The sequence below is a fragment of the Triticum urartu genome, chromosome 3A (genome assembly GCF_056163025.1).
Source record: "Triticum urartu cultivar PI428250 chromosome 3A, HENAU_Tu73, whole genome shotgun sequence".
NCBI classification, from domain to species: Eukaryota; Viridiplantae; Streptophyta; class Magnoliopsida; order Poales; family Poaceae; genus Triticum; species Triticum urartu.
Genome location: NC_141875.1, coordinates 132704567 through 132730639, shown reverse-complemented (window position 1 = coordinate 132730639; position 26073 = coordinate 132704567). Strand labels below are relative to the sequence as shown.

Sequence of the window (26073 nt, the reverse complement as noted above, 5' to 3'; positions counted from 1 at the left end):
TCTTTGTTCATGATAATTGTCTATTGTTAATGCTATAATTGTGTTATCCGGAAATCGTAATACATGTGTGAATACATAGACCACAACGCGTCCCTAGTGAGCCTCTAGTTGGATCAAAAGATAGTCATGGTTTCCTGACTATGGACATTGGATGTCATTGATAACGGGATCACATCACTAGGAGAATGATGTGATGGACAAGACCCAATCCTAAGCATAGCTCAAAGATCGTGTAGTTCGTTTGTTGTAGCTTTTCCGAATGTCAAGTATCATTTCCTTAGACCATGAGATTGTGCAACTCCCGGATACCGTAGGAGTGCTTTGGGTGTGCCAAACGTCACAATATAACTGGGTGACTATAAAGGTACACTACAGGTATCTCCGAAAGTATCTTTTGGGTTGGCACGAATCGAGACTGGGATTTGTCACTCTGTATGACGGAGAGGTATCTCTGGGCCCACTCGGTAATGCATCATCATAATGAGCTCAATGTGACCAAGTGGTTGATCACGGGATCATGCATTACGGTACGAGTAAAGTGACTTGCCGGTAACGAGATTGAACGAGGTATTGGGATACCGACGATCGAGTCTCGGGCAAGTAACGTACCAATTGACAAAGGGAATTGTATACGGATTGATTGAATCCTCGACATCGTGGTTCATCCGATGAGATCATCGTGGAGCATGTGGGAGCCAACATGGGTATCCATATCCCGCTGTTGGTTATTGACCGGAGAGGCATCTCGGTCATGTCTGCATGTCTCCCGAACCCGTAGGGTCTACACACTTAAGGTTCGGTGACGCTAGGGTTGTAGAGATATTAGTATGCAGTAACCCGAAAGTTGTTTGGAGTCCCGGATGAGACCCGGACGTCACGAGGAGTTTCAGAATGGTCCGGAGGTAAAGATTTATATATAGGAAGTCCAGTTTCGGCCATCGGGAATGTTTCGGGGGTCGCCGGTATTGTACCGGGACCACCGGAAGGGTCCCAGGGGTCCACCGGGTGGGGCCACCTATCCCGAAGGGCCCCATGGGCTGAATTGGGAGGGGAACCAGCCCCTAGTGGGCTGGTGCCCCCCCCCTTTGGGCCTCCCCTGCGCCTAGGGTTGGGAAACCCTAGGAGTGGGGGCGCCCCCCACTTGGCTTGGGGGGGAGCCACCCCTTGGCCGTCGCCCCCCTTGGAGATCCATCTCCTAGGGACGGCGCCCCCCTTGGAGATCCATCTCCTAGGGACGGCGCCCCCCCAAGGCCCCTATATAAAGAGGGGGAGGGAGGGCAGCTGGACCCCTTGCTCTTGGCGCCTCCCTCTCCCTCCGTAATACCTCTCCTCCCCGCTTGCGCTTGGCGAAGCCCTGCCGGGATCCTGCCGCATCCACCACCACGCCGTCGTGCTGCTGGATCTTCATCAACCTCTCCTTCCCCCTTGCTGGATCAAGAAGGAGGAGACGTCTTCCCAACCGTACGTGTGTTGAACGCGGAGGTGTCATCCGTTCGCACTAGGTCATCGGTGATTTGGATCACGTCGAGTACGACTCCATCAACCCCGTTCTCTTGAACGCTTCCGCGCGCGATCTACAAGGGTATGTAGATGCACTCCTCTCTCCCTCACTGCTATATGACTCCATAGATTGATCTTGGTGATGCATAGAAAATTTTAAAATTCTGCTACGTTCCCCAACAAGTTGAATCATCGCAAGATTAACAATAGTAACCGTGGTGACGTGGCATCATTAGCGAAGGGTTACTGTAGCTTGAACATCCGGGCGTCACACTCATATTTGTGGCATTGCCGTTTGGGTCATATTGGTGTAAAGCGCATGAAGAAACTCCATGCTGATGGGCTTTTGGAATCACTTGATGCTTGCGAACCATGCCTCATGGACAAGATGACTAAGACTTCGTTCTCCAGAACAATGAAGCGAGCAACAGACTTGTTGGAAATAATACATACTGATGTATGCGGTCCGATAAGTGTTGAGGCTCATAGCGGGTATTGTTATTTTCTAACCTTCACAGATGATTTAAGCAGATATGGGTATATCTACTTGATGAAACATAAAGTCTGAAACATTTGAAAAGTTCAAAGAATTTCAGAGTGAAGTGGAAAATCATCGTAACAAAAAATAAAGTTTCTACGATCTGATCGTGGAGGCGAATATTTGAGTTACGAGTTTGGCCTTCAATTAAAACAATGTGGAATAGTTTCACAAACTCATGCCACCTGGAACACCATAGCATGATGGTGTGTCTGAACATCGTAACAGTACTTTATTAGATATGGTGCGATTTATTATGTCTTTTACCGATTTACCACTATCGTATTGGGGTTATGCATTAGAGAAAACTGCATTCACGTTAAATAGGTCACCATATAAATCCGTTGAGACGACGCCATATGAATTGTGGTTTAGCAAGAAACCTAAGCTGCCGTTTCTTAAAGTTTGGGGCTATGATGCTTATGTGAAAAAGCTTCAACCTGATAAGCTCGAACCCGAATCGGAGAAATGCGTCTTAATAGGATACCCAAAGGAAAGTGTTGGGTACACCTTCTATCACATATTCGAAGGCAAGATTTTCGTTGCTAAGAATGGATCCTTTCTAGAGAATGAGTTTCTCTCGAAAGAAGTGAGAGGGATGAAAGTAGAACTTGATGAGGTAATTGTCATGGAAACGTCACGGGAGATGTCCTAGTGTGAGGACTTAGTCGTGAGGCCATCGCGTTGAGGTTAGCTTAAAGGGGTTAAACAGGACAAAGGACACGGGAGTTTATACTGGTTCGACCCCTTACGATGAAGGTAAAAGCCTAGTCCAGTTTGTAGTTGGTATTGCTAGGGTTTCTATGAACGGGGAGCGAATACGCTTGACCTGGCTCTCGATCTCTTGTTTCTTGTCCCTAAACCATCGCCGGGTCGTCCCTTTATATACACAGGTTGACTCCCGGCGGTTTACAGAGTCCCGACAGGCTCATAAGCATGTCCGGCTCGGTTTCTACATTTTCTTATCTTACAACACAAGTTATACATCTTATGGTGGTTTATACCTATGGATCATAATCCACCTTTGGGCCTTGGGCCCTCTTGTTAACTCTCCTTCATAAAGCGCCGTACTCCTTGTCCTCGTGGGCTATGATAGGGACAACTCACTATGAGTATAATCCGGCCCCTCCTGGGCGGTTTATACTCAATAGTTATATCCCCAACATTAGGCCCCAGATTGATTTGAACATGTTCATGTCAATCTTCAGCACTTAGAAAAATTCCTTCTTCAATATCTTCCTAAAAATCTTGTAAACCGTCGTGACATCATCTTCCAAGACCATGATAACCCGCCGTGACGTCATCCGCTATTAACTTTACACACAACCCAAATCTTTTAATGTATCTTCTTTAATGAACCTCCAAAAATCGAGGCGTCTGTATATGTACATATCCGTTTTTTGACCTCCTCGATTCTTGCGCCCGCCACTTATCCATTCACCTTATAAATAGGGCCGGGATCATTTTCATTTTTCCCCTCGTGCCTCTTCGTCCCATCGTCTTCCTCACGTCGCCCCAGTACTTTGACTCCACCGCCACCGTCGGACTTCACCTTTGCTTCGACCTTGGCCGCTGCATCACCCTGAACGCACCAGAAACTCGCGGTGCCTCTCCGCTGTTCCCTCAGCACCAGTAAGCTTTCCTTTCCTCCATCGTAGACCTGCCTTTAGGGTTTGAGCGTTCATTGGTGTTTGTCGGTGTTCATCACTGCGCGGTGGCTCTTTGATTCAAACCTCGATATTCAACCTGTATAGTGATGGCCATAATCCATCTATTTTCATCAATGCATCTCATTTAAGTAGAAACTCCAATCTGAACCTTTATCGACTGCTTCGGTAACCATATTTAGGTCTGAATAAAGTTTCATTTTCTGACCCGTGGTAGATCCAAAATTATAGTGCCAACTTGTGAAACTTATTTTCCATCACTTAGTTATTTCAGATCTATACCTTCAATATCAACATAGGCGGTTTAACTTTAGAAAATGATAACCCGCCAGATACCATTAGTCCCTTCTTTAAACCGCCAATTGCTTATCATTGCACTTCTGACAACACCAATACCCGGTTTAATAATTTTGCATGCTTTAACACTTTCCATCTCTTAACCTGCAACGCTTTATGCTTGTCAACCATGAATCTTAAACCGGCACAAACCTTCCTTTAGGTTGTCAAAGAAATGGCCAAGTCTTTTTATGCCTGCAATTGGGTTCCATCCCAAATTACGGAAGAAGATCTGAACGGATGTGTTGCAACTAGCGCTTTACCCAAACAGAGTGAAATCCATTGGAGAGCTCCCGGTCCAGAAAATCCTCCTGAGCCCAAAGATGGCAAAATAGTTGTGTTTGTTGATCATCTGAGCCGCGGTTTTAAACCTCCCGGATCAAAAAAATCGTGATGTGCTTGCTAGCTTCCAACTCCACCCTCAAGATATTGGACCTAACTCTGTGTCCAATATTTGTAATTTTCAAGTGTTTTGCGAGGCTTATCTGCAAGAAGAACCGACCGTTGAACAGTTCAGAGACTTCTTCTATTTAAACAGCCGTACTGAATTTACAGATGGGCCCAATACTGAACTTGGAGGCGTTTCAATTCAGAAAAGGAAAGATGTCAGCTTCCCTCACGCCAAGCATCATAGTCACCCCAAGGATTGGAACCGGACTTGGTTCTATTGCAAAGATACGTCCCCTGACGACGAGAATCCTCTGCCGGGTTATCATGCTCACCGTCTTACCAATACACATCCATTTCCCCAAAGGCTGACTGCAAAAGAACGGGCCAAATATGCACCACAAATTGCAAAGCTCAGAGCCTTTGTGGCTAATGGTTTAACAGGCCTTGACTTTGTTCATTGCTGGATATCTTGGGGCATTTTACCTTTAAGTCGTCGCCCCGGTTTAATGTGCGAGTACACGGGGAATTTAAAATACCCTCAACGGCACACTGACATTTAGTTAACTGACGCTGAAATCACTGAAGCTGACAAAAAGATACTGGATGAACCGGTGACTGTCTGCAGTAAAACATGGCTTAGTCCCTTCTGTGTTTCAAATAAACCGCAAGCTGTAAGAATTGCATAACCCCTGTTTTAACCTAATACTCTTAACCCTTCCTTATAACCTTTGTCAATCTTTTAACAGGGTGATGATCCATTCTGGAAGAAGAAAGCTCAGGATAAACCGGCCAAGACGCCTTGCCCTAAGACAAAGGTCATCAAACGGCCTGCCAAGAAGAAAACCGCCGAGTCCGCTGAGCTGAACATCGACGAGGATCTTGATAACCCGGAATCAGAGGTAGAACTTGACTCTCTTGGTTCCTTTTTCATACACCTTATTGACAATGACCATTATTAGGATGACGCTGAGGCTAGCCGGGTTGATGATGTAGAGGTAATTATTCTTTCCACCGATTCAGATCCTCTGCCAACACAGAAAACCCGTCAAGCAAACCGGAAAGTAAAATTTTCACACCCTCTAGCTTATCTGGATCCAAACTTTCTTTTGAGGAAACAACAACATGAAGCTCGCCGCACAACCCGACATAGTGGCCAGGTGGTTACTTCATCCGGTTTACCGAACACGCCGGTTCGTAAATGCCGCCCAGAGGTTTCACCTACTCGTGACACATCTTATCCCAAGGCAGGTTATTTTCGGCAACCTCTTAATCCATCTGACTCAAACTATCAGGGAACATCTCATTCATCGTCTGACGAGTCAACAGGGACACAACTTCCACCTCTTAAAACTGTTCCTGGGTGAGCATATCAAAACTAACCCTTTACACCTTGCGCCTGCTCGTCTGACGAGTCAACAGGGACACAACTTCCACCTCTTAAAACTGTTCCTGGGTGAGCATATCAAAACTAACCCTTTACACCTTGCGCCTACTTAATATGCTAACTTTTAGTTCCATTCATTTCAGAGCCAAGGCCAGACCCAGCAAAAAGGCCAAATTGAATAAACTGGCTGATGATGACATGGTAGCTGACCCGGAAAAGACTCCAGAATCATCTGAATGAAATACTAATGCCGTCCTTGATGATCCGCCAGCACAAGACCATGACACCTTTGTTGAGCAAGTGGAAATTGATTCGATGGCCCATGATGATAACCCGCCAAGTCCAACCAAAGCTGTTGATGATAAAGCGGATGATGTTGTCGTTACTGGCGTTAGCTATATAGCCCCTGGCAACCCCACTGCTCTGTCAAAACATAGCGCCAAAGAGGAATTTTCTGCTATAGACAAGGGAAAGTGGAAGGTGGATCTGGAAAGCTATGCCCATCTCAGCGCCCAAGATATCCACTCTGGGTTTTTAAACCGGCTGTATACCAGCCGTGATTATGAAGCCGGATTATTGAGCATGATGAAGGAGCGATATGAGGTAAACACTGCTGATTTCTGTATCGTTACTCTTCTCTTATAACCAGTTTAGGCTACCAGCTCTAGTAGTCCCCAAGGGCCGGTTTATAGTACTAATATGAACCGGGTCTTTTTATTGTCAGACTCAACATTCATGTACAAATCTGTGTAAACCGACGCACCACCAAGTTGATTGATGGCAGCAAACTCCATAGTCTTTAATTTGAGCACATATGCATTAGTTCCCAAGTGCCAAGTATATGACTTGTCATGTGCTTGGGACTTTGTAATAAGTTTGGAGAAGAAGTAATAGCCATTAGCCCCCAAGTGCCAAGTGTATGACTTGTCATGTGCTTGGGACTTCAAATGTATATTACCAACTGACAAACTGCACACCTCTTGCAGGTTGAGCTTAGCAAAAAGGAAACCCAAGTCATCGACCTTCAAGAGAATATCAAAACTCAACAAGCCGAGACTTTCAAGGCCAAAGAAGAGCTGACCAACGCTTTAGCAGCTATGGAAAAGCTGAAGGAGAACTTTAAGAGTGAGCGGGCAGGCTGGGATACAGAGAAAACCACTATGCTGAAAAGGGCCGAGGACGCTGAAGCGGCCCTTAATCCGGTCATGGAGGAACTAACTGGCTTAAAGCGGCAGATAAATTCCATGACTACTGCTGTCTTTGGTGAGTAATCGCTTTCACAAACCTTAAATATGTATTATCAAATACACTGCTGGTTTACCAATTTTGTCAATGCAGGGAGTCATGTTGCTCATCTGGGCTCCGACATGCGTCAAAGTCTGAAAGCTGCCTATACCTTTATAGAACAGCTATATACTGGCGTACAATGGGTTATCTGCACAGCTTCTCATAATAAACCGCCCCCCAACTTTGATCAAAGATACATTGGTAAGGCTAGCTGTGATGCCTGCCCGGATTGAGGAACTGAAGAAATCGGCTGCCAGGGCGGGTGCTCTTACCGCATTGACGCGAGCCAAAGCCTGGATCTCTGATCTTGATCCGGCCGATCTTGGAAAGGGCTATCCCCGCATAAAAGAGGACGGGTCAGACTTTAATAATGATGATCTCAGAGCTTTGACAAGGGAGATGCGTCCATTGACTAGCAAATTGGCTGAAGAAACTGATATGTCCCATTATCAGGCTATTTATGATGACAACAACAAGAAGGTTAATCCGCCAAGTTGCAACACTCCGGATCTTATTCCGCCAATTCGTAAGCATACTTATGCTCCTGATGTTGACCTCTCCTCACTTATAAGAGATGAAGCAGTATTCAGAGCCTTAACTGGGATCGATTGGTCAACTAATGACTTCCAGCAACTAGGTAGAGAAGAGGAGGGTGAACCGGCGCAGGATGACCCACAACCTTCAAGCCAGCCTGATCAAGATTCATAAATCAGTAGCCGGTTTAGCTTCTTCTCTCTGCAAGACTTGTTTGAAACAATTGTTCTTATGGGCAACAAACCGCCTTGTAATAGGCTAGTCTAAATGCTTGGTCTGCTATGCCATCGTGCATATTTACTTTGCATGACACTGTTAATCCGCCATGTTAATATATACTATGTCTGCTTATGATATTTTAGCACCATAGAATCTGCTCTTGCAATAAAATAAAGAACATCCTTGCGGTGTGTCGCTAGACGGGTTATCTTGCCCAACAACATTGTTTATAACCATGGCTAAGTATAAAAATAACCATATACAGTGTAAGATATATCATACCTGTGATATTTTATCACACTGCTGGTTAGCAAGCCGGTATAATAAGGGTGATAACCCATAACTTGAATATTGGTAATCATCATCTGTTTGCCGATTTATGAACAGGCCCAGGCCGGATCAATAAACACAGGACAGTAGTTTTCTGCTTGCTGGTGACTTACAGTCAACGGCCAGGCCGGGTTAATAAGTATAAATAAATCATACTCATAATACATTATAAACCAAAAAAATCAAGAAAGATTTAAATAGTCATAATTGTGGTGTTGCACTGATCAAGATGGTTTAAGCTATGGTTCGGATACGACCAAAGCCCCCAAATGATTTCCCTGGCGGCCTTATGCCTATCAAGAGGTGTAGCTATGGTTCGAATACGACCAAGCCCCCAAGTGATTCCCCTGATGGCCTTATGCCTATCAAGAGGTGTAGCTATGGTTCGAATACGACCAAGCCCCCAAGTAATTTCCCTGATGGCCTTATGCCTATCAAGAGGTGTAGCTATGGTTCGAATATGACCAAGCCCCCAAGTGATTTCCCTGGTGGCCTTACGCCAATCAAGAGGTGTAGCTATGATTCGAATATGATCAAGCCCCCAAGTGATTATGTGGGTTGTGCCCAAGGGGTACCTATCTTTGAGCTGTGCTGTGCAACAGACTCTCTTTGGTCCCTTTAATTGAAGCCTCCAAGTAGACCAGAGCTATGCTCATACGAAGTTATAATATTGGCTTGATAGCCGGATTACCAAGGTAACCAGAGTTGTGCTCTTATAGTATGGGCTTGATAGCCGGATTACCAAGGTAACCAGAGCTGTGCTCTTATAATATGGGCTTGATAGCCAGATTACGAAGGTAACCAGAGCTGTGCTCTTATGACATGGGCTTGATAGCTGGATTACCGAGGTAACCAGAGTTGTGCTCTTATGATATGGGCTTGATAGCCGGATCAAAAACTCATTTAACAGAACGATAGAGGCCCCGCTTTAGAAAGGATGCCGGTTTATTATATCAATCATAATATATACATTGTCTAAATATGTACATAAGGAGAGCCTGTGGCTCAAGTGTAGTATGGCCTAAGCTGAGTGATATTCCAAGGCCGGCGGGTCTCCTCCTCCGACGTGTGTGAGTCCTGTGGGCTCGAACATCGATAAGGTAATATGACCCGTTGTTTAAATTCTTGCTGACCACAAAGGGTCCTTCCCAAGGTGGGGATAACTTATGCATATCAGTTTGATCCTGGATGAGCCAGAGCACCAGATCGCCTTCTTGAAAAGTTCTGGTTTTAACCCGGTGGCTGTGGTAACGACGCAGATCTTGCTGGTAAATCGCCGAACGGGCCGCTGCGATGTCACGCACTTCATCTAACAGGTCAAGTGCTTCCTGACGTGCTTTTTCATTGTCAACTTCAACATAAGCCGCCACGCGGGGCGAGTCATGACGATGTCACTAGGGAGAACTGCCTCTGCTCCATAAACCATGAAAAAAGGCGTATAACCCGTAGACCTGTTGGGGGTGGTATTAATGCTCCATAACACGGAAGGTAACTCCTCGACCCAACAACCCGACGTCCTCTGTAAGGGAACCATAAGCCGAGGTTTGATACCTCTCAAAATCTCTTGATTGGCTCTCTCAGCTTGACCATTAGAATGGGGGTGAGCCACTGAAGATACATCAAGCCGGACATGCTCACGTTGACAAAAATCTTCCATAGCTCCCTTGAAAAAGTTAGTGCCATTGTCAGTTATAATGCTATGTGGAAAGCCAAAGCGGAAAATCATCTTCTTCATGAATTGAACCGTCGTTGCTGCATCACACTTACTCACTGGCTCTGCCTCTACCCATTTAGTAAATTTGTCCACTGCCACCAAGAGGTGGGTCTTCTTATCATTGGATCTTTTAAAGGGCCCAACCATATCAAGTCCCCAGACTGCAAACGGCCAAGTAATGGGAATCATCCTTAACTCCTGAGCCAGAACATGAGCTCGACGTGCAAATTTCTCACAACCGTCACACCTTCTGACCAAGTCCTCAGCATCAGCATGAGCCGTCAGCCAATAAAAACCGTGGCGAAAAGCTTTGGCCACCAGAGATTTTGAACCGACATGATGACCACAGTCCCCTTCATGGATCTCACAACCTTCTTTAGGAGACACACAACGCTGAAATGCCCCTGTGAAACTGCAATGATGCAACTCTCCATCGACAATAGTCATTGACTTGGACCACCAGATTATCTACCTGGCCAAAACTTCATCCTCAGGTAACTCGCCCCGAGTCATATACGCCAAATAGGGAACTGTCCAATCCGGGATAACATGAAGAGCTGCCACCAACTGAGCCTCCGGGTCAGGGATAGCCAAATCCTCCTCTGTGGGTAACTTGACCGACGGGTTATGAAGGACATCAAGAAAAACATTGGGCGACACCGGTTTACGTTGAGAACCCAACCGGCTTAAAGCATCCGCCACTTCATTCTTTCTCCGGTCCACATGCTCAACCTGATAACCCTTGAAGTGACCAGCAATAACATCCACCTCCCGTCGATAAGCCGCCATGAGTGGGTCTTTGGAGTCCCAAGTACCTGATACTTGTTGAGCTACCAAATCCGAGTCACCAAAGCACCTAACCCGGCTTAAGTTCATCTCCTTGGTCACTCGAAGACCGTGGAGTAAGGCCTCATATTCCGCTGCATTGTTAGTGCAAGGAAACATTAAGCGGAGAACATAACACAATTTAGCACCTCAAGGGGAAGCTAGCACAACTCCAGCCCCCGAGCCCTCCAATTGCCTGGACCCATCAAAGTGAATAGTCCAATATGTGTTATCCGGCTTTTCCTATGGCGTCTGCAACTCTGTCCAGTCATTGATGAAATCCACAAGTGCCTGAGACTTGATTGCCGTACGAGGCATATACTTTAACCCGTGAGGTCCAAGCTCAATGGCCCACTTGGCAACCTGGCCAGTTGCTTCCCTGTTTTGGATTATATCTCCCAAAGGAGCAAAACTGACCACAGTGATGGGATGACCCTAAAAATACTGTTTGAGCTTCCGGCTCGCCATGAAAACTCCGTACATCAGCTTCTGCCAATGTGGGTGTCTCTGCTTGGACTCAATGAGAACCTCGCTGATACAATAAACCGGCCGTTGAACCGGATATTCCTTGCCTGCCTCCTTTCGCTCTACCACATAACCACACTGACAGCCCTGACATTGGCAGCCACATATAGCAACAATGGCTCTTTATCAATAGGAGCAGCAAGAACAGGTGGCTCGGCTAACTGCTTTTTCAAGTCCTCAAACGCCGCATCAGCAGCATCACTCCAGACAAAATTGTTTGTCTTTTTCATCATCTGATATAGAGGGATAGCTTTCTCCCCCAACCGACTGATAAACCGGCTCAACGCTGCAATACGACCCGCCAGACGTTGAACATCATTGATACACGCCGGTTTAGCCAGAGAAGTAATTGCTTTAATCTTTCCCGTGTACCTTCTCCCGAATTGGAAAATGGTTCATCACAGAAATCAGTTCCAGTGATGCCTACACCAATTAGTGAGGAAGTTAATGATGATGATCATGAAACTTCAGATCAAGTTACTATCGAACCTCGTAGGTCAACCAGAGTACGATCCGCACCATAGTGGTACGGTAATCCTATTCTAGAGGTCATGTTACTTGACCATGACGAACCTACGATCTATGAGGAAGCGATGATGAGCCCAGATTCCGCAAAATGGCTTGAGGTCATGAAATCTAAGATGTGATCCATGTATGAGAACAAAGTATGGACTTTGATTGACTTTCCCGATGATCGGCGAGCCATTGAGAATAAATGGATCTTCAAGAGGAAGACAGATGCTGATAGTAGTGTTACTATCTACAAAGATTGAATTGTCGTAAAAGGTTTTTGACAAGTTTAAAGTGTTGACTACTATGAGATTTTCTCACTCGTATCGATTCTTCAAAATCTGTCTGAATCATGTTAGCAGTTGCTGCATTTTATGAAATCTGGCAAATGGATGTCAAAACTGTATTCCTCAATGGATTTATTAAAGAAGAGTTGTATATGATGCAACCAGAAAGTTTTGTCGATCCTAAAGGTGCTAACAAAGTGAGCAAGCTCCAGCGATCCATTTATGGACTGGTGCAAGCCTCTCGGAGTTGGAATATATGCTTTGATAGTGTGATCAAAGCATATGGTTTTATACAAACTTTTGGAGAAGCCTGTATTTACAAGAAAGTGAGTGGGAAGCGCTACAGCCTTTCTGATAAGTATATGTGAATGACATATTGTTGATTAGAAATAATGTAGAATTTTCTCGAAAGCATAAAGGAGTGTTTGAAAGGAGTTTTTCAAAGAAAGACCCCAGTGAAGCTGCTTACACATTGAGCATCAAGATCTATAGAGATAGATCAAGACACTTGATAAGTTTTTTCAATGAGTACATACCTTGATAAGATTTTGAAGTAGTTCAAAATAGAACAGTCAAAGGAGTTCTTGCATGTGTTGCAAGGTGTGAAGTTGAATAATGACTCAAAACCCAACCATGGCAGAAAATAGAAAGAGAATGAAAAGTCATTCCCTATGCCTTAGTCATAGGTTCTATAAAGTATGCTATGCTATGTACCAGACCTATTGTGTACCTCACCATGAGTTTGGTAAGAGGGTACAATAGTGATTTAGGAGTGGATCACTGGACAACAGTCAAAATTATCCTTAGTGGAATAAGGAAATGTTTCTCGGTTATGGAGGTGACAAAGAGTTCGTCGTAAAGAGTTGCGTCGATGCAAGCTTTGACACCGATCTGGATGACTCTAAGTCTCAATCTAGATATATATTGAAAGTGGGAGCGATTAGCTAGAGTAGCTCCGTGCAGAGCATTGTAGACATAGAAAATTTGCAAAATACATACGGCTCTGAATGTGGTAGACCCGTTGACTAAAATTCTCTCACAAGCGAAACATGATCGCTCTTTGGGTGTTAATCACATAGTGATGTGAACTAGATTATTGACTCTAGTAAACCCTTTGGGTATTAGTCACACGGAGATGTGAACTAATCACATAAAGATGTGAACTATTGGTGTGAAATCACATGACGATGTGAACTAGATTATTGACTCTAGTGCAAGTGGGAGACGGAAGGAAATATGCCCTAGAGACAATAATAAAGTTGTTATTTATATTTCCTTATATCATGATAAATGTTTATTATTCATGCTAGAATTGTATTAACCGAAAACTTAGTACATGTGTGAATACATAGACAAACAGAGTGTCCCTAGTATGCCTCTACTTGACTAGCTCGTTAATCAAAGATGGTTAAGTTTCCTAGCCATAGACATGTGTTGTCATATGATGAATGGGATCACATCATTTAGAGAATGATGTGATGGACAAGACCCACCCATTATCTTAGCATTATGATCGTTGAGTTTTATTGCTATTGCTTTCTTCATGAACTTATACATGTTCCTCTGACTATGAGATTATGCAACTCCCGAATACCGGAGGAACACCTTGTGTGCTATCAAATGTCACAACATAACTTGGTGATTATAAAGATGCTCTATAGGTGTCTCCGAAGGTGTTTGTTGGGTTGGCATAGATCGAGATTAGGATTTGTCACTCCGATTGTCGGAGAGGTATCTCTGGGCCCTCTCGATAACACACATCACTATAAGCCTTGGAAGCAATGTGACTAGTGAGTTAGTTGCGGGATGATTCATTACAGAACGAGTAAAGAGACTTGTCGGTAATGATATTGAACTGGGTATGGTGATACTGATGATCGAATCTCGGGCAAGTAACATACCGATGACAAAGGGAACAACGTACGTTGTTATGCGGTTTGACCGATAAAGATCTTCGTAGAATATGTAGGAACCAATATGAGCATCCAGGTTTCACTATTGGTTATTGACCGGAGATGTGTCTCGGTCATGTCTACATAGTTCTCGAACCCGTAGGGTCCGCACGCTTAACGTTCGATGACGATTGGTATTAGGAGTTATGTGATTTGATGTACCGAAGGTTGTTCGGAGTCTCGGATGAGATCACGGACATGACGAGGAGTCTCGAAATGGTCGAGACGTAAAGATCGATATATTGGAAGGCTATATTCGGACATCGGAAAGGTTCTGAGTGATTCGGGTATTTTTCGGAGTACCGGGGAGTTACGGGAATTCACCGGGAGAAGTAATGGGCCTTATTGGGCTTTAGTGGAGAGAGGGGAGAAGGGCCAAGAGGTGGCGTGCGCCTCCTCCCCTGCCCAAACCGAATTGGACAAGGGGTGAGGGCGCGACCCCCCTTTCCTTCTCCCTCTCCCTCTCTTTCCTTCTCTCCTACTCTGAATAGGAAAGAGGAGAGGAATCCTACTTGGACTGGGGAGTCCTAGTAGAATTCCCCACACCTGGCACGCCCCCTTTGGGCCGGCCACCTCTTCCCTCCCCTCCTTTATATACGTGGCCAGGGGTCACCCCATAGACAGACAAGTTGATCTCTTAGCCGTGTGCGATGCCCCCCTCCACAGATTTCCACCTCGGTCATATTGTCGTAGTGCTTAGGCGAAGCCCTGCGTTGGTAACTTCATCATCACCATCACCATGCCGTCATGCTGAAGAAACTCTCCCTCGGCCTCAGCTGGATCTAGAGTTCGAGGGACGTCACCGAGCTGAACGTGTGCATATCGCGGAAGTGTCGTGCGTTTGGTACTTGATCGGTTGGATCGCGAAGACGTTCGACTACATCAACCACATTGTCATAACGCTTCCGCTTACGGTCTATGAGGGTACATAGATAACACTCTCCCCTCTTGTTGCTATGCATCTTCGATAGATCTTGCATGCTCGTAGGATTTTTTTTGAAATACTGTGTTCCCCGACATCACGATGATATAAAGTTTAGAGAAAGGGGGAGGGGTCTGGATTCTATGTTGAACGATGTGTATGAATGTCATATTATGTAGGTGAAATATAGCACTAGCCTCATATTTCATGAATAAATGAAGTGTCATAGGTGGTGGTTCACATGCTAACATGTATTTACCCTAGGGATAACTAACTAGTTTCATCAATTTTATAAGTAAAAAGAGCACAACAACAAGTAAAGGTAATGTAATGCAGGTTGTGTAAATCCTGCCTTTTGGAAAGAAGGAAGCCATGGTTGTGATTTTTTTTCATATGTTGATCAAACATTATGGAACATAGGTCTACAAAGCTATACTTCTACTTTCCATAAAAAGGAAAGAGATCATTTTTTATTTTTTTTCTATAAAAAATGTTCTCCGACAATATTCTTTTTCACAAAAGTTTAAAAGCTACCTTATTTGCCCTAGACCCGCTTAAGAACAACGTCACTGGAGATAGAGAAATAAATGAAGCGGTGGGAGACCACTATAAGATGCCTCCTCACCTTCGGACAAGACCACACCCCTAAATCTGAATGGGGAATGGATCTGTCTCCTCCTTCAACATATTTTGAGGTAGGTACTCCCATCTCTCATGTTTTCTTCGAAATCTTCCTCTCCATCCTTCTCTATGTAACCTTGCACTATCTCCCATCTCTCATAGGTAGAGGTAGGGGAACTCAAGACCTAGGGTTCTCTCCAAGTAATTTTAATTTTTTTTCTGATTAGTTTTCTTTTACTTGAAATATGTGATTCATATAACAAAATCTGGTGTATTCGGTGTATGGTGTTTTGATCTTTTGGGATTGATAATTGTACATTTTTAGAGAGGGGAAGGGTGCGTGTAGGGAATGAACTCAAAATTGAGTGCCTTGAACTCTCTCTCTCTCTCTCCATGTCAACATAGGGTTGAACTTGAAATGCCTCGGCCTCCTCCCAACTTGGACACAAATCACCTTCCAAAAAGCCTACCATGTCATCTTCCTTCCATGGCCCAATTCTCCATATTCTACTACTTGTGCACATGGGCCGTGCAGAAGCTTTGAATCTCACCCTCTCCACCCATACTCTTCTCCTATCGATTGTCATCACGTGTTAGCATGCCCCCCCATTTTCCAACAAAAATCAACAATCGTGGATGTAGCGAAGCTCTGTTGAGCAGGGGTTGCGACATCTCTCGTGTATGGTAAGGTTGGTTGCTCGGGCCTATTTTCTTCCACGAGGATACGTTGTTTGATCCGATCGTTCATGTAATTTTTATTGCTTCTTTTGCAAAACATTTTGTTTATCAATTTGTGGATTGCGATAATAAATACCCCCTTCACTCTATTAGGCCCTAGAGAAATACTGTGACCACTTGAGGACACGATCCTCAAGCTAGAGAGTGCTTTGGGCTCATGTAGATTGAGCCGACGTGATAGAGAGGAGATATAGTGCTGACGGGGATAAAGATAAAAGTATTGTCGAAGTCAATCGAATAGAGAGATGGAAGGGTCGCTTAGGTATTTTCGTGAATTCTAGTGTACTCCAACCGTATGTTTGTAATTTGAAATAGAACAATGTGTTTGTTCACTTGTTGGGGCATTTTTTAAAGGAAAACGTTTTGCGACAACGGGCTGGCGGAAGCTTCGCCTGATCGCGTTGCTCGCTCACACGCGCGCACGCTATGCCCTCCAACGGGAGAGCGCCACATGTTGTAGGGACCCACGCACATCACTTCTTCCCTACGTTTTCCCTTTCCCCTCTCGCCAAACTCCTATCCCCAGATGCGTTTCCACCATGTCCGCGGTGCTCCTCCTCTCTTTCGATGCTCGCCGCCATGTCCACGTGCTCTCCGCCTCTCCTCCTCCTTCTCTCTCTCTCCGAGGACTACACTCCGTGGCGAAGCCAAACACCATCATCTACGCAACATGATGCTCTGCAATTCCACCTCCGCCATGGCTCACATGCGAGCTGCCGCCAGGCCTATTGGCCACACGCTAAGTAGGCGAGGGCATGGTGTTGCAAGAGCCGCGACCAACGACGACGACGCAGATGTGTTTTCGCACGATGACGAGCTGCGACGGTCACCGCGGCAAGCTGGAGAACCGTGCTCGCGTTTGCTGCAACCGTTGACACAAAAAGCTTCAACAGTATACGGGAAAAGTTTCAATTGGCAATAGAGGAAGCTTCAACTGGGCACTGCATAGTGGAAAAAGCTACAATAAAAGTTTCAACCGGCGGCCAACGTTTTTAAAAGCTTCGGGGTGAGCCGACGACGCACATGATGACTTTTCTGACGGGAGACGGCGAGCGTGGGCGGCGGTGGTGGGTGCCCAAGGGCGAGGTGGAGGTGGCCAACCGGCCATAGTGAGGGAGAGGAGGAACTGAGAGGAGGTGGGGATCATCGGAAGATGACAGAGGAGATGGCCGAATTTTGGCGGTGGTTTCGCGACGGTAGACGACGACCATGGGGAGGGGGGGGGGGCTTGGGATGGCCGGCAAGCGCGTGCGAGCACAGGACGGCCAAGGCCGAGCGCGAGGCATCCAGTAAGCACGCGGAGCTCCTTCATTTTTTTTCCAAGCGCACGTGAGGGAGAAAGACGTTGGCCTAATCTACGGGCTAATCAGAGCCACTCAAGCGTACAAGATCTAACGATAGACAACTGACCGGCCAAAAATTGTGCAGGCGCGCCGACGTCTATCACTGTCCTTTTTAAATCCACACCAAACAAGCTAATAGAGCCATTAAATACTTCCTTTGTAACCAAATCCGAGGGAGTATTAAATATCATAAGGGTTTATATCTAAAACTTTTTTTGAAGGTCAGGGTTTTCAACATAGACTGTGTGTGATGGGAGACGGCTGGGGCGTCTCTCAGCCAATTCGATAGCACAACCCACACCTTTGTAATACTGGTGTCTCCTATATAAACCGACCAAAATCGTGGATTTGCCCCGTTTCCAACGTTCATCCTTCCCGTCGCCTTCTCTCCTCACAGATTTCTCCCCCCAAATTCGCCCCCTTCCCAGCCCCATTTTCCAGCAGCCGGTGCTCCTTCGTTCGTCGCGATTTGTTCTGCCGGCGGCGACGAGAGCACGGCGGCGCAGCAAGCCACAGCCTCACTGGTTGCTGGCACTGGACCGGCGCGGATTGATTTCTTCTTTCCTTGGTAAGAGCCCTAAGCCTGGCCGGATGGATTGATTTCTTCTTTCCTCGGTAAGAGCCCAGTTCGTCTCGTTATTTGCGTGGCAGCTAGCAACAAAAACCCGAACCATTCTTCTCCATTCAGTTCAGTTAGTTGCCGATTTGTTTGTTTACTGGCAACCTATCAGTCTCATCCATCCGCCCATGGCCCGATTTGTACCGCGCGAGGTCGATCTGAGCAGCCCCTACGGGATTTACCCAGGAGCTGCGCAGCTTAGTTTTCCAAATGATTGGGTTTTACTGAATTTCCATGCCGCACGTTGGGTCCGTCCGCCCCTGCGTGGCTGAACGATTCCTTTGTACCCGAGCCGTACTGCAAGTGTATCAGCGAATTGGGACAAGTGATTGGGGGGTGTTCATCTTTGTACAACCACTTTCTTGTTTTCCCAACTATTCGAAGTTCTTTGCTTTGTTTTTAAAACCAGTGCTCCAGATTCAGACAGTTGGGCTGATATGTTAAATCTGATGTTAAGTGAGTACCTGTTGTCAGCAATTTAGTATTTGGCACGCTGTTGTTCTTCCAAGATTCTAGATGGCCAATCTCACAAATCCTGTTCAATTTCTGACAATAAGATTGCACTTTCATATCTGGTTGGTACACCAGAGCTAAGAAGTTAAGTTCAGCGATGTCTTTCAGGCACTTCTGGGGGATGCTGCTGCTTCCTGTTGCATGCCATTAAGTAATATCAAACCTCTTTTTTAACGACAATTGATATTATCAGTAATTTAAAACCTACGAAGGGGAGCCTTGGGGCAGCGGTAAAGTTGTTGCCTTGTGACCATGAGGTCACGGGTTAGAGTCCGAGAAACAACCTCTTGCAGAAATGTAAGGAAATGCTATGTACAATAGACCCAAAGTGGTCGGACCCTTCCCCGGACCCTGCGCAAGTGGGAGCTACGTACACCGGGCTGCCCTTTTAGTAGTTTAAACCTACATTACACATTTCCTTATTCTTTCAAAAGAAAGCACCAATATTTCGGTACATGCTTATGCAAATTCATTTTTGATGAAACCTGCAGCAAGTTCTTCTTTAAGCACCATCTAGTTTCTACCTTTCGCCGATTGATGTCATCATCAATTTGATGGAAGTGCCAGTATGGTTTCATCTTATGGATGCCACACTGCCATACTTGCAGTAGAGTAGCAGTACTACTCGTTTCCTTATACCTTAAAAGGACCCTCATTACTTCGTTCTCTCTATCATGTCACTGCACTTTTTTTCTTCCTTTTTTGCATCATTTGACCAAAAGTGTGAAGCTCATTAGCTTCCTAGTCTAGAATGAAATAAATTGGAAAGCTGATATGGCAGTTTCCAGCAAGGCTATTTTAAGGTGCACTGCAATGGTTTGATGTTTATTTTCGAGTTTCTATTCTTGTTAAACATGACAACGTTTCGCAATGTATTCTAGCATAACCATTGGTATAATTTTCCTATCAGGGTAAGCATTGATCCTGGATTTAGCTATTTCTTATGTGATAAGCAGATAAGCTGCAATGAAGGATTCTCAGGTGAATTTGCTTGCTATTATCAGTTGTCACTGAAAATCCCATTCATAATTATCTTTACCTTTCAGCGTAAAATTAGTTCTGGTTGGTCTAACCAGATGGTGAAAGTGCATACAATTTTTATTCACCAGACTAGAGAGTGAGATGACTATACATTATGAATTGCACATGAACCAGAGCTTTGCTACAGCTTTTCTTGGTAACTGCTAACAAAATACTTCTATAGTAATGTGGTGAATATAGGATTAAACATTAACACATAATATTTGTGAGAGAATTGTTCCTCAATGCCAAGACATCCTTTTCTTCTTATTATTACCACTCATAATTGACTGTTTACTGTTTTCAGTGTTTTTCTTTTTCTTTTAGCAGGTGATTGATTTATGTTACTTATGGACATTTCCTACAGGATATTCAGAGCACCACAGAGTTGCAGATGTCACCCCAGGGTACTAATGAAGTGCAAAGTAACCAACTAAACACAATGGCCACTGATGCACCTGCAGGAGATCCCGGTTCTGTGGCAGTCGCTAACAATGATAATAGAAAAGTCTCCCGTGAAGACATTGAACTTGTAAGACGTTTTGCTGTTCTGTATTCTTTAGCTTCTTGGATGCTAATTTATTACCAGATTACATCCCTCTGCAGTGGGGGTTCCAAACTCTTCCAATTAATGAAACTTGACATCCTGTTGCAGGTCCAAAATTTGATAGAGCGCTGTCTGCAGCTGTACATGACCAAAGGAGAGGTTGTTAGGACACTTTCTACTCGTGCTAGAATAGAACCTGGCTTCACTACTTTAGGTGATGTTGCAAATTCAGTTGCTGATGATATTCTTGTTTCGAGTTCTTTTTTTCTACGTACTAGTTTATTTGTTTGCTAGCTTCTTTCTTGTAATTCGGGCTACAATCAGTAATATATGGTACTATTTCTTACAGTATGAAAGTTTCATCTTGCTCAAGAGGCATGCACAAATCCTGCCCATCATATTGATGAACAAATTTGCTCAATAAAATGAAGTTGTAGCCTTGTACTTACCTGTTTGACCTATTCATCAATAGTTACATGGATGGTAATTGCTCAGGACAAACACAAAATGTGAACTTCAAGCATCTAGACATACATCCATTGGAGTTCTAAAGCCTTTCTGCTCATTTTCGTTTATATTTTTGTATTTTCAGTATGGCAGAAACTTGAAGAAGAGAACTCTGAATTCTTTCGCGCTTACTATATAAGATTGAAATTGAAAAGACAGATTGTCTTGTTCAACCATTTATTGCAGCACCAGTATAATTTGATGAAATATCCAGCACCTCCGAATGTTCCGCTGGCTCCCATGCAAAATGGAATGCATCCTATGCCAGGTAATGCCCCTTTTTACACATCTAGCTTCAAAAGAGGCTAAACAAGCATTGTAGTGGGATTTCCAGTATGCTATCTTTTCTACATAGCTATTATGTTTACTACAGTTTGCTTCAGAAGGAAATGTGCACATTTTCTATCAAGAAATTTCCTTCCCTTTCATGTAATTTACGGAGAAAAAAAATTACAAGTCCACACCTTATATCAAAATATCTTATCATCATAAGTAACCACGCTTTTTCTCTGCTTTCTTGGGTCCATATTATCCCCATTTACTGCATCAGTGTTGGCTTGGTGTGGGAAGACTCTAAATGATATAATTAAAGATCTTACAATGATGTTTTTTTGTTTTTACACTAGTACCGAGTTTCATGGTGCAGCTTTAGCATGATCTGGCTAAGTTTCAGGTTTAGCTGTAATCATTGACTGGTTTAGACATTTAAAAATGTATAATACAATTACCATTGCTATTGAACTCAAGCCCAGATCTGGTGCAGTTAACAATCTACCGATGGGGTATCCAGTACTTCAGCAACCTCTGATGCCTGCTCCCAGCCAGCCTCACATTGATCCGATGGTTTGTGGTCTATCCAGTGGTCATGTAGTGAATGGGATCCCTGCACCAGGTGGTTATCATCCAATGCGCATGAACTCTGGAAATGAGTAAGCATTACCTTTATCGGTTTAACCATGTTCTTTTCTCCCTTTATGCTTGATATTTGCATTGTGGGATTTATTGGTTTAATCATGTTCTTGAGAATATTTTGTCTGGCAAATCATATTTTATCTATGTATGCATATCAAAACATTGGAACATTTTATCTTGGGTGTTGCTGCTGTCTATATAGTTGGAGCATATCCGCATATACACATACTGGGGTAAGGCATATACAGTTCTTTGTGCTGCACTAGTCAAACTGCTAGGGAATAAATGCTTACTCAAGTGGTCGATTCTTAAGTAATGTCACAACATGCTATTCACTAATTTATTCACTTTAATTATGATGCTTATTTATCATCTTTCCGCTATAAAGTTTCATGAAAGGTACTTGCACCAGAAAAATCTCCTGTTCACTTTGTTGTTATCCATATTTCTGTTTCACCTGACGTCATCTGATGTTTCTACAACATGTTCATTTTTTTAACCAATGTCCGAGGGCTGTTATTTCTACAAAATACAAATAGAGGAATTAGTATTGCAGGTTGCAGCCTTCTGACATATTGTCTTGCAGAAAGTCTTTTGCTCTTGCTATTCACATTCATGGCTAATATTATATATTTCTGATGTTGCCTGAAGCATGGTTGTGGACAACGGTGCACCTGAAGCTGCACATGCTGGTGCTATGTCATCTGATATGGCTGTGAGTCCCTCATCAGCAGCATCAAGCCATGCTCCTTTCACTCCATCTGAGATACCAGGGATGGCCATGGATACATCAGTCCTGGATTCAGCGTTTGGATCGGAGATAGGGAACACAGGACCTCTGCAATTAGGGGCAGATGGGTCGTCAAGGGATTCCATCCGATCCTTGGGGCAGCTCTGGAATTTCAGCCTCTCTGATCTTACAGCAGATTTGACAAGTTTAGGAGGTAATCTTCTGGCTTTGGTAGCATGACTTTAATTGATAGTACTTCTTTTGATAACCAGCCTTTGGAAAGGTGAACATATAGCTTACATTTGTTAGCTAGTTCTGTTCTCTGATTGCTGTCAAGTAATACAACATCTGTACTGCCAGATTTATTTTCTGCGTCCTATTTGCCTGCCATTCTAAATTTTTAATCACACTGTTGGTATTCCATGTTCATGTTCAGACTTGGAGGCTCTTGAGAATTACGCGGGTACCCCTTTCCTGCCCTCGGACTCGGATCTCTTACTTGATTCCCCAGACCATGATGACATAGGCAACCATGATGACATAGGTAATTTTGCTTGCTGTGATTTATCTCAGCTATGAATTGCCTATTAATCATCATATACATACCTGAGTTGATGATTTATGTTGAGACCAGCTTACTCATTTGTGGTATGTCTTATTGTCTCCAGTTGAGTACTTCGCGGACGCCATCAACGGGTCTCAGTCGGACGAAGAGAAGCCATAGAGAACAGACTCAAATAGTCCCATTGAGATTAGACCTGGCTAGAGTGTCTATCTCATTTAGTGTAATCTTGGAGCCGCGCATACCGCGGTAATATCAGACTGGGTGTTCGTCCAGAGATGCGGTAATTGCGCGTCACTAAAGAATTTTGTAGTGGCCAATGCTAGTTCTTTGGAATAATCAGCCTTCACCGCCAGGTAAATTTGCTGTCTACATGGCTGAAAAGCTTAGGAAAAAAAAAAACTGTGTCAAACCTCAGGAACAACCCTCTGTAATTGCTGAACAAGTGGACAGACAGTTCATCTGGTGTTGGAACATTTCTTGTCTTCCAGGTCGTGGTGTGCGTCCAATTTAACGTCTCCTGCACCGGCCCCGTTCCTTTATTTATTTCTTCTCCAGAGAGTACGCTGATAGCGTATCATATTTTTGAGAGAATGGCAGAATGCATAAGGAAGTGAGTTGAGCAAAAGGTTCCAGATAACACAGGCTGGAACGATTTGCAGAACACAAACGAGTCTCCTCGACAGAGACGGAGACAGTGATCAGCCTAGTTTCAGAGAAGTGCTGGTGCAGATTTCTGGAGAATTTAGCGTTGCTTTGCTTCCAAAGGCCCTTCCAGTCGGTTTTCGCCCGATTTTTCGTTAATTAACTGGTCAATTCTCATCTGCTTAATTAATCAATGAGGCAAATCTTTTGCCTCCGTTTCGAGAAAAAAGGCTCCCCCAGCATGTTAGCATCACCACCGAACTGAATCCCTTCCAGTGTTGGCTTGGGAAGCCGAAATCTGGGCGGTAGCCAGCGGCCCTCGTGGAGGGAAGCCATCAGGTTTGGCGCCTCGACGGCGAGGTTCAGTCAGTCAGGGGGCTGAGGAGGCAAGCATGCACCAAACCTGACGCCAAGGCCCGTCGTTTCTGGCGGGGTTTCTGGTGGAATGCTGAGTGTTTTTTTTCTTCTTCTTCTTTTTCGATGGAAGCATCCATTCCAGGCGCTGTACTGTCGAGTCGACTTGGCCGGAGAAGATCCGGGGAAGGCAGAGCGTTGAGTTCAGAGGGGTCGAGGGTCATGTACAGACACGGCGTCGTGAAACTGGGGATTAGGTTCATCATCTCTTCACTCTTCTGACCCGGTGATTCGTGGTGATTCAGTGCGTGCCTTGCCTTGCGTAGCTACCCTGTCTCCTTGGATGGCCCGTCAGAAGAGCTCGGGATGAAGAAAATCGTGCACGGCGCACGTCATGGTGCACTGCACCCCCTCTTTACTCCCAAGTTCCCGGGGGCGGCACTTGGCGCTTTGGTCCGGGAACAAGTCAACAGTCAACTATAAAACTCGTCCTGCCGTGGTCCGTAGAGAATGCCACGTCGACCTGCCTGCCCGATATCGGCTACACATGCTTAATTATTCCCAGTCAGCATTGACGTGACATTGCCTTGGCGTGTCTCAACGAACATGATCTGTGCCTGTCTCTCTGTTTATGTCTTCGAACTGAACTGAGAGCCGCATCTCAACATTTTTTTTTCGATCGAAGGGGCCACATGGCTCCCATTTTCATTATGAAAATGGAGTTGTTTACAAGGCATGAAACCAACATTATATCACTGATCTAGAAGCCACACCACGATGCTCCAGCCTATCTAGTCTAATCATCACACCACTGATATATATCACCACATCAGGATGCTTCAATCCGTCCAAAACTAACCATGGAAGGGCCTAGTGCTACGCTAGCTACAAAGGTATCAACAGTCTAAAGGACGATAGCCAAATTAATATAAATGCTTTGAAGCCAGCAAGCATTTCCAGCGGCTAGCTTCACAAAATCCTTCTCACATGCGGCGTCAAACCATGCCCTCCTTTGAAGATATCACGAGTCACCCTTACGATACGCCTAGACACCTGCTGAAGCATGCTTTGCACCCCTCTTTTCTGCAAAATTTTTCATGAGTCAAGTAGGGAACAAACAAGAAAGATAATGTCAGTAGGATCTTTAGGCATAACACTTTGAAAACAGGATTTGTTCCTTGTTTTCCATATAGACCACAAGAGAGCAGCAGTACCCAATAAAACAACTACTCTATCTTTGCCAGTATAGCTAGACAACCAGTTCTGGCATAGGTCGAAAAAAGACATTGAAGCTCTCTGGCTCCCTAGAGCACTTCCCACAATATTCCACAGGAACTTAGCTAAGGAACAAGAGAAAAATAAATGATTCACACTCTCTTCACAGTCACAAAAATCACAAAACCTAGCACCTTTCCAGCCTTTTTTACTCAGATTGTCCTTGGTCAGAATCCTATTTTTGATTACTAACCAAGAGAATGCCTTAACTTCAAGAGGCATCTTCATCCTCCATAGTTTTTTAAAAGGGAAAGCAACTTGTCTAGCTATAAGATAGTGATACAGAGATTTAATGGAAAAGCTACCGAAGTTTGTAAGTAACCATTTAACTTTGTCAGGCTTATCCGACAAAATCACCTGACCACACATATCAAGTAACTTATTCCACATATCAAGAGTCTCCCCATGTAAACATCTTCTGAACCTAATACAATTAAACTCCAAGGTAAATACTTTCGCAATAGTAACATGTTTGCAAAAAGTTAGATTATAAAGACGAGGAAAAAATCAAACAAAGAGGTTTATCCTTTATCCACGCATCCTCCCAAAATCTAGTTTTACGTCCATCCCCCAAAATTCTTTGACAACAGCCATAGAAAATATTCTTAACTTCCATTAAGCCATTCCAGAAGTGGGAGTTGTTAGGAGATGGTTCGCATTGAGTCAAAGTTTTCTTCTTCAGATACTTTGCTCTAATCAACTCCTGCCAGTCCCCCTCCTCATTTTCTAGTCTCCAGAGCCACTTACAAAGAAGACTAACATTTTTA

The 26073-nt window shown here is 44.4% G+C and overlaps 1 protein-coding gene across 4 annotated transcripts; it reads left to right on the top strand.

Annotated features, from left to right (window-relative positions):
- Positions 1 to 17898: 17898 nt before the first annotated feature.
- LOC125543257 (uncharacterized) lies at positions 17899 to 23508 on the top strand. 4 transcript variants are annotated; one of them, XM_048706549.2, is made up of 9 exons: positions 17899 to 18190; positions 19665 to 19735; positions 20142 to 20306; positions 20430 to 20535; positions 20914 to 21096; positions 21592 to 21757; positions 22392 to 22684; positions 22907 to 23014; positions 23139 to 23508. In XM_048706549.2, the coding sequence occupies exons 2-9, from the start codon at positions 19721 to 19723 to the stop codon at positions 23192 to 23194; spliced, it is 1092 nt and encodes a 363-aa protein (XP_048562506.1). In that variant the 5' UTR covers positions 17899 to 18190; positions 19665 to 19720; the 3' UTR covers positions 23195 to 23508. The 4 variants fall into 4 exon arrangements, with proteins under 4 accessions (XP_048562506.1, XP_048562508.1, XP_087402731.1 ...); XM_048706551.2 differs by having other exon boundaries at positions 17901 to 18190; positions 20105 to 20306; XM_087546605.1 differs by having other exon boundaries at positions 17901 to 18190; positions 20102 to 20306.
- Positions 23509 to 26073: the final 2565 nt, after the last annotated feature.

Coding starts and splice junctions, on each gene's coding strand:
- LOC125543257 (XM_048706549.2), top strand. Junction 20,536..20,913: donor ACCTGGCTTCACTACTTTAG/GTGATGTTGCAA, acceptor TTGTATTTTCAG/TATGGCAGAAACTTGAAGAA. Junction 23,015..23,138: donor AGGCAACCATGATGACATAG/GTAATTTTGCTT, acceptor TATTGTCTCCAG/TTGAGTACTTCGCGGACGCC.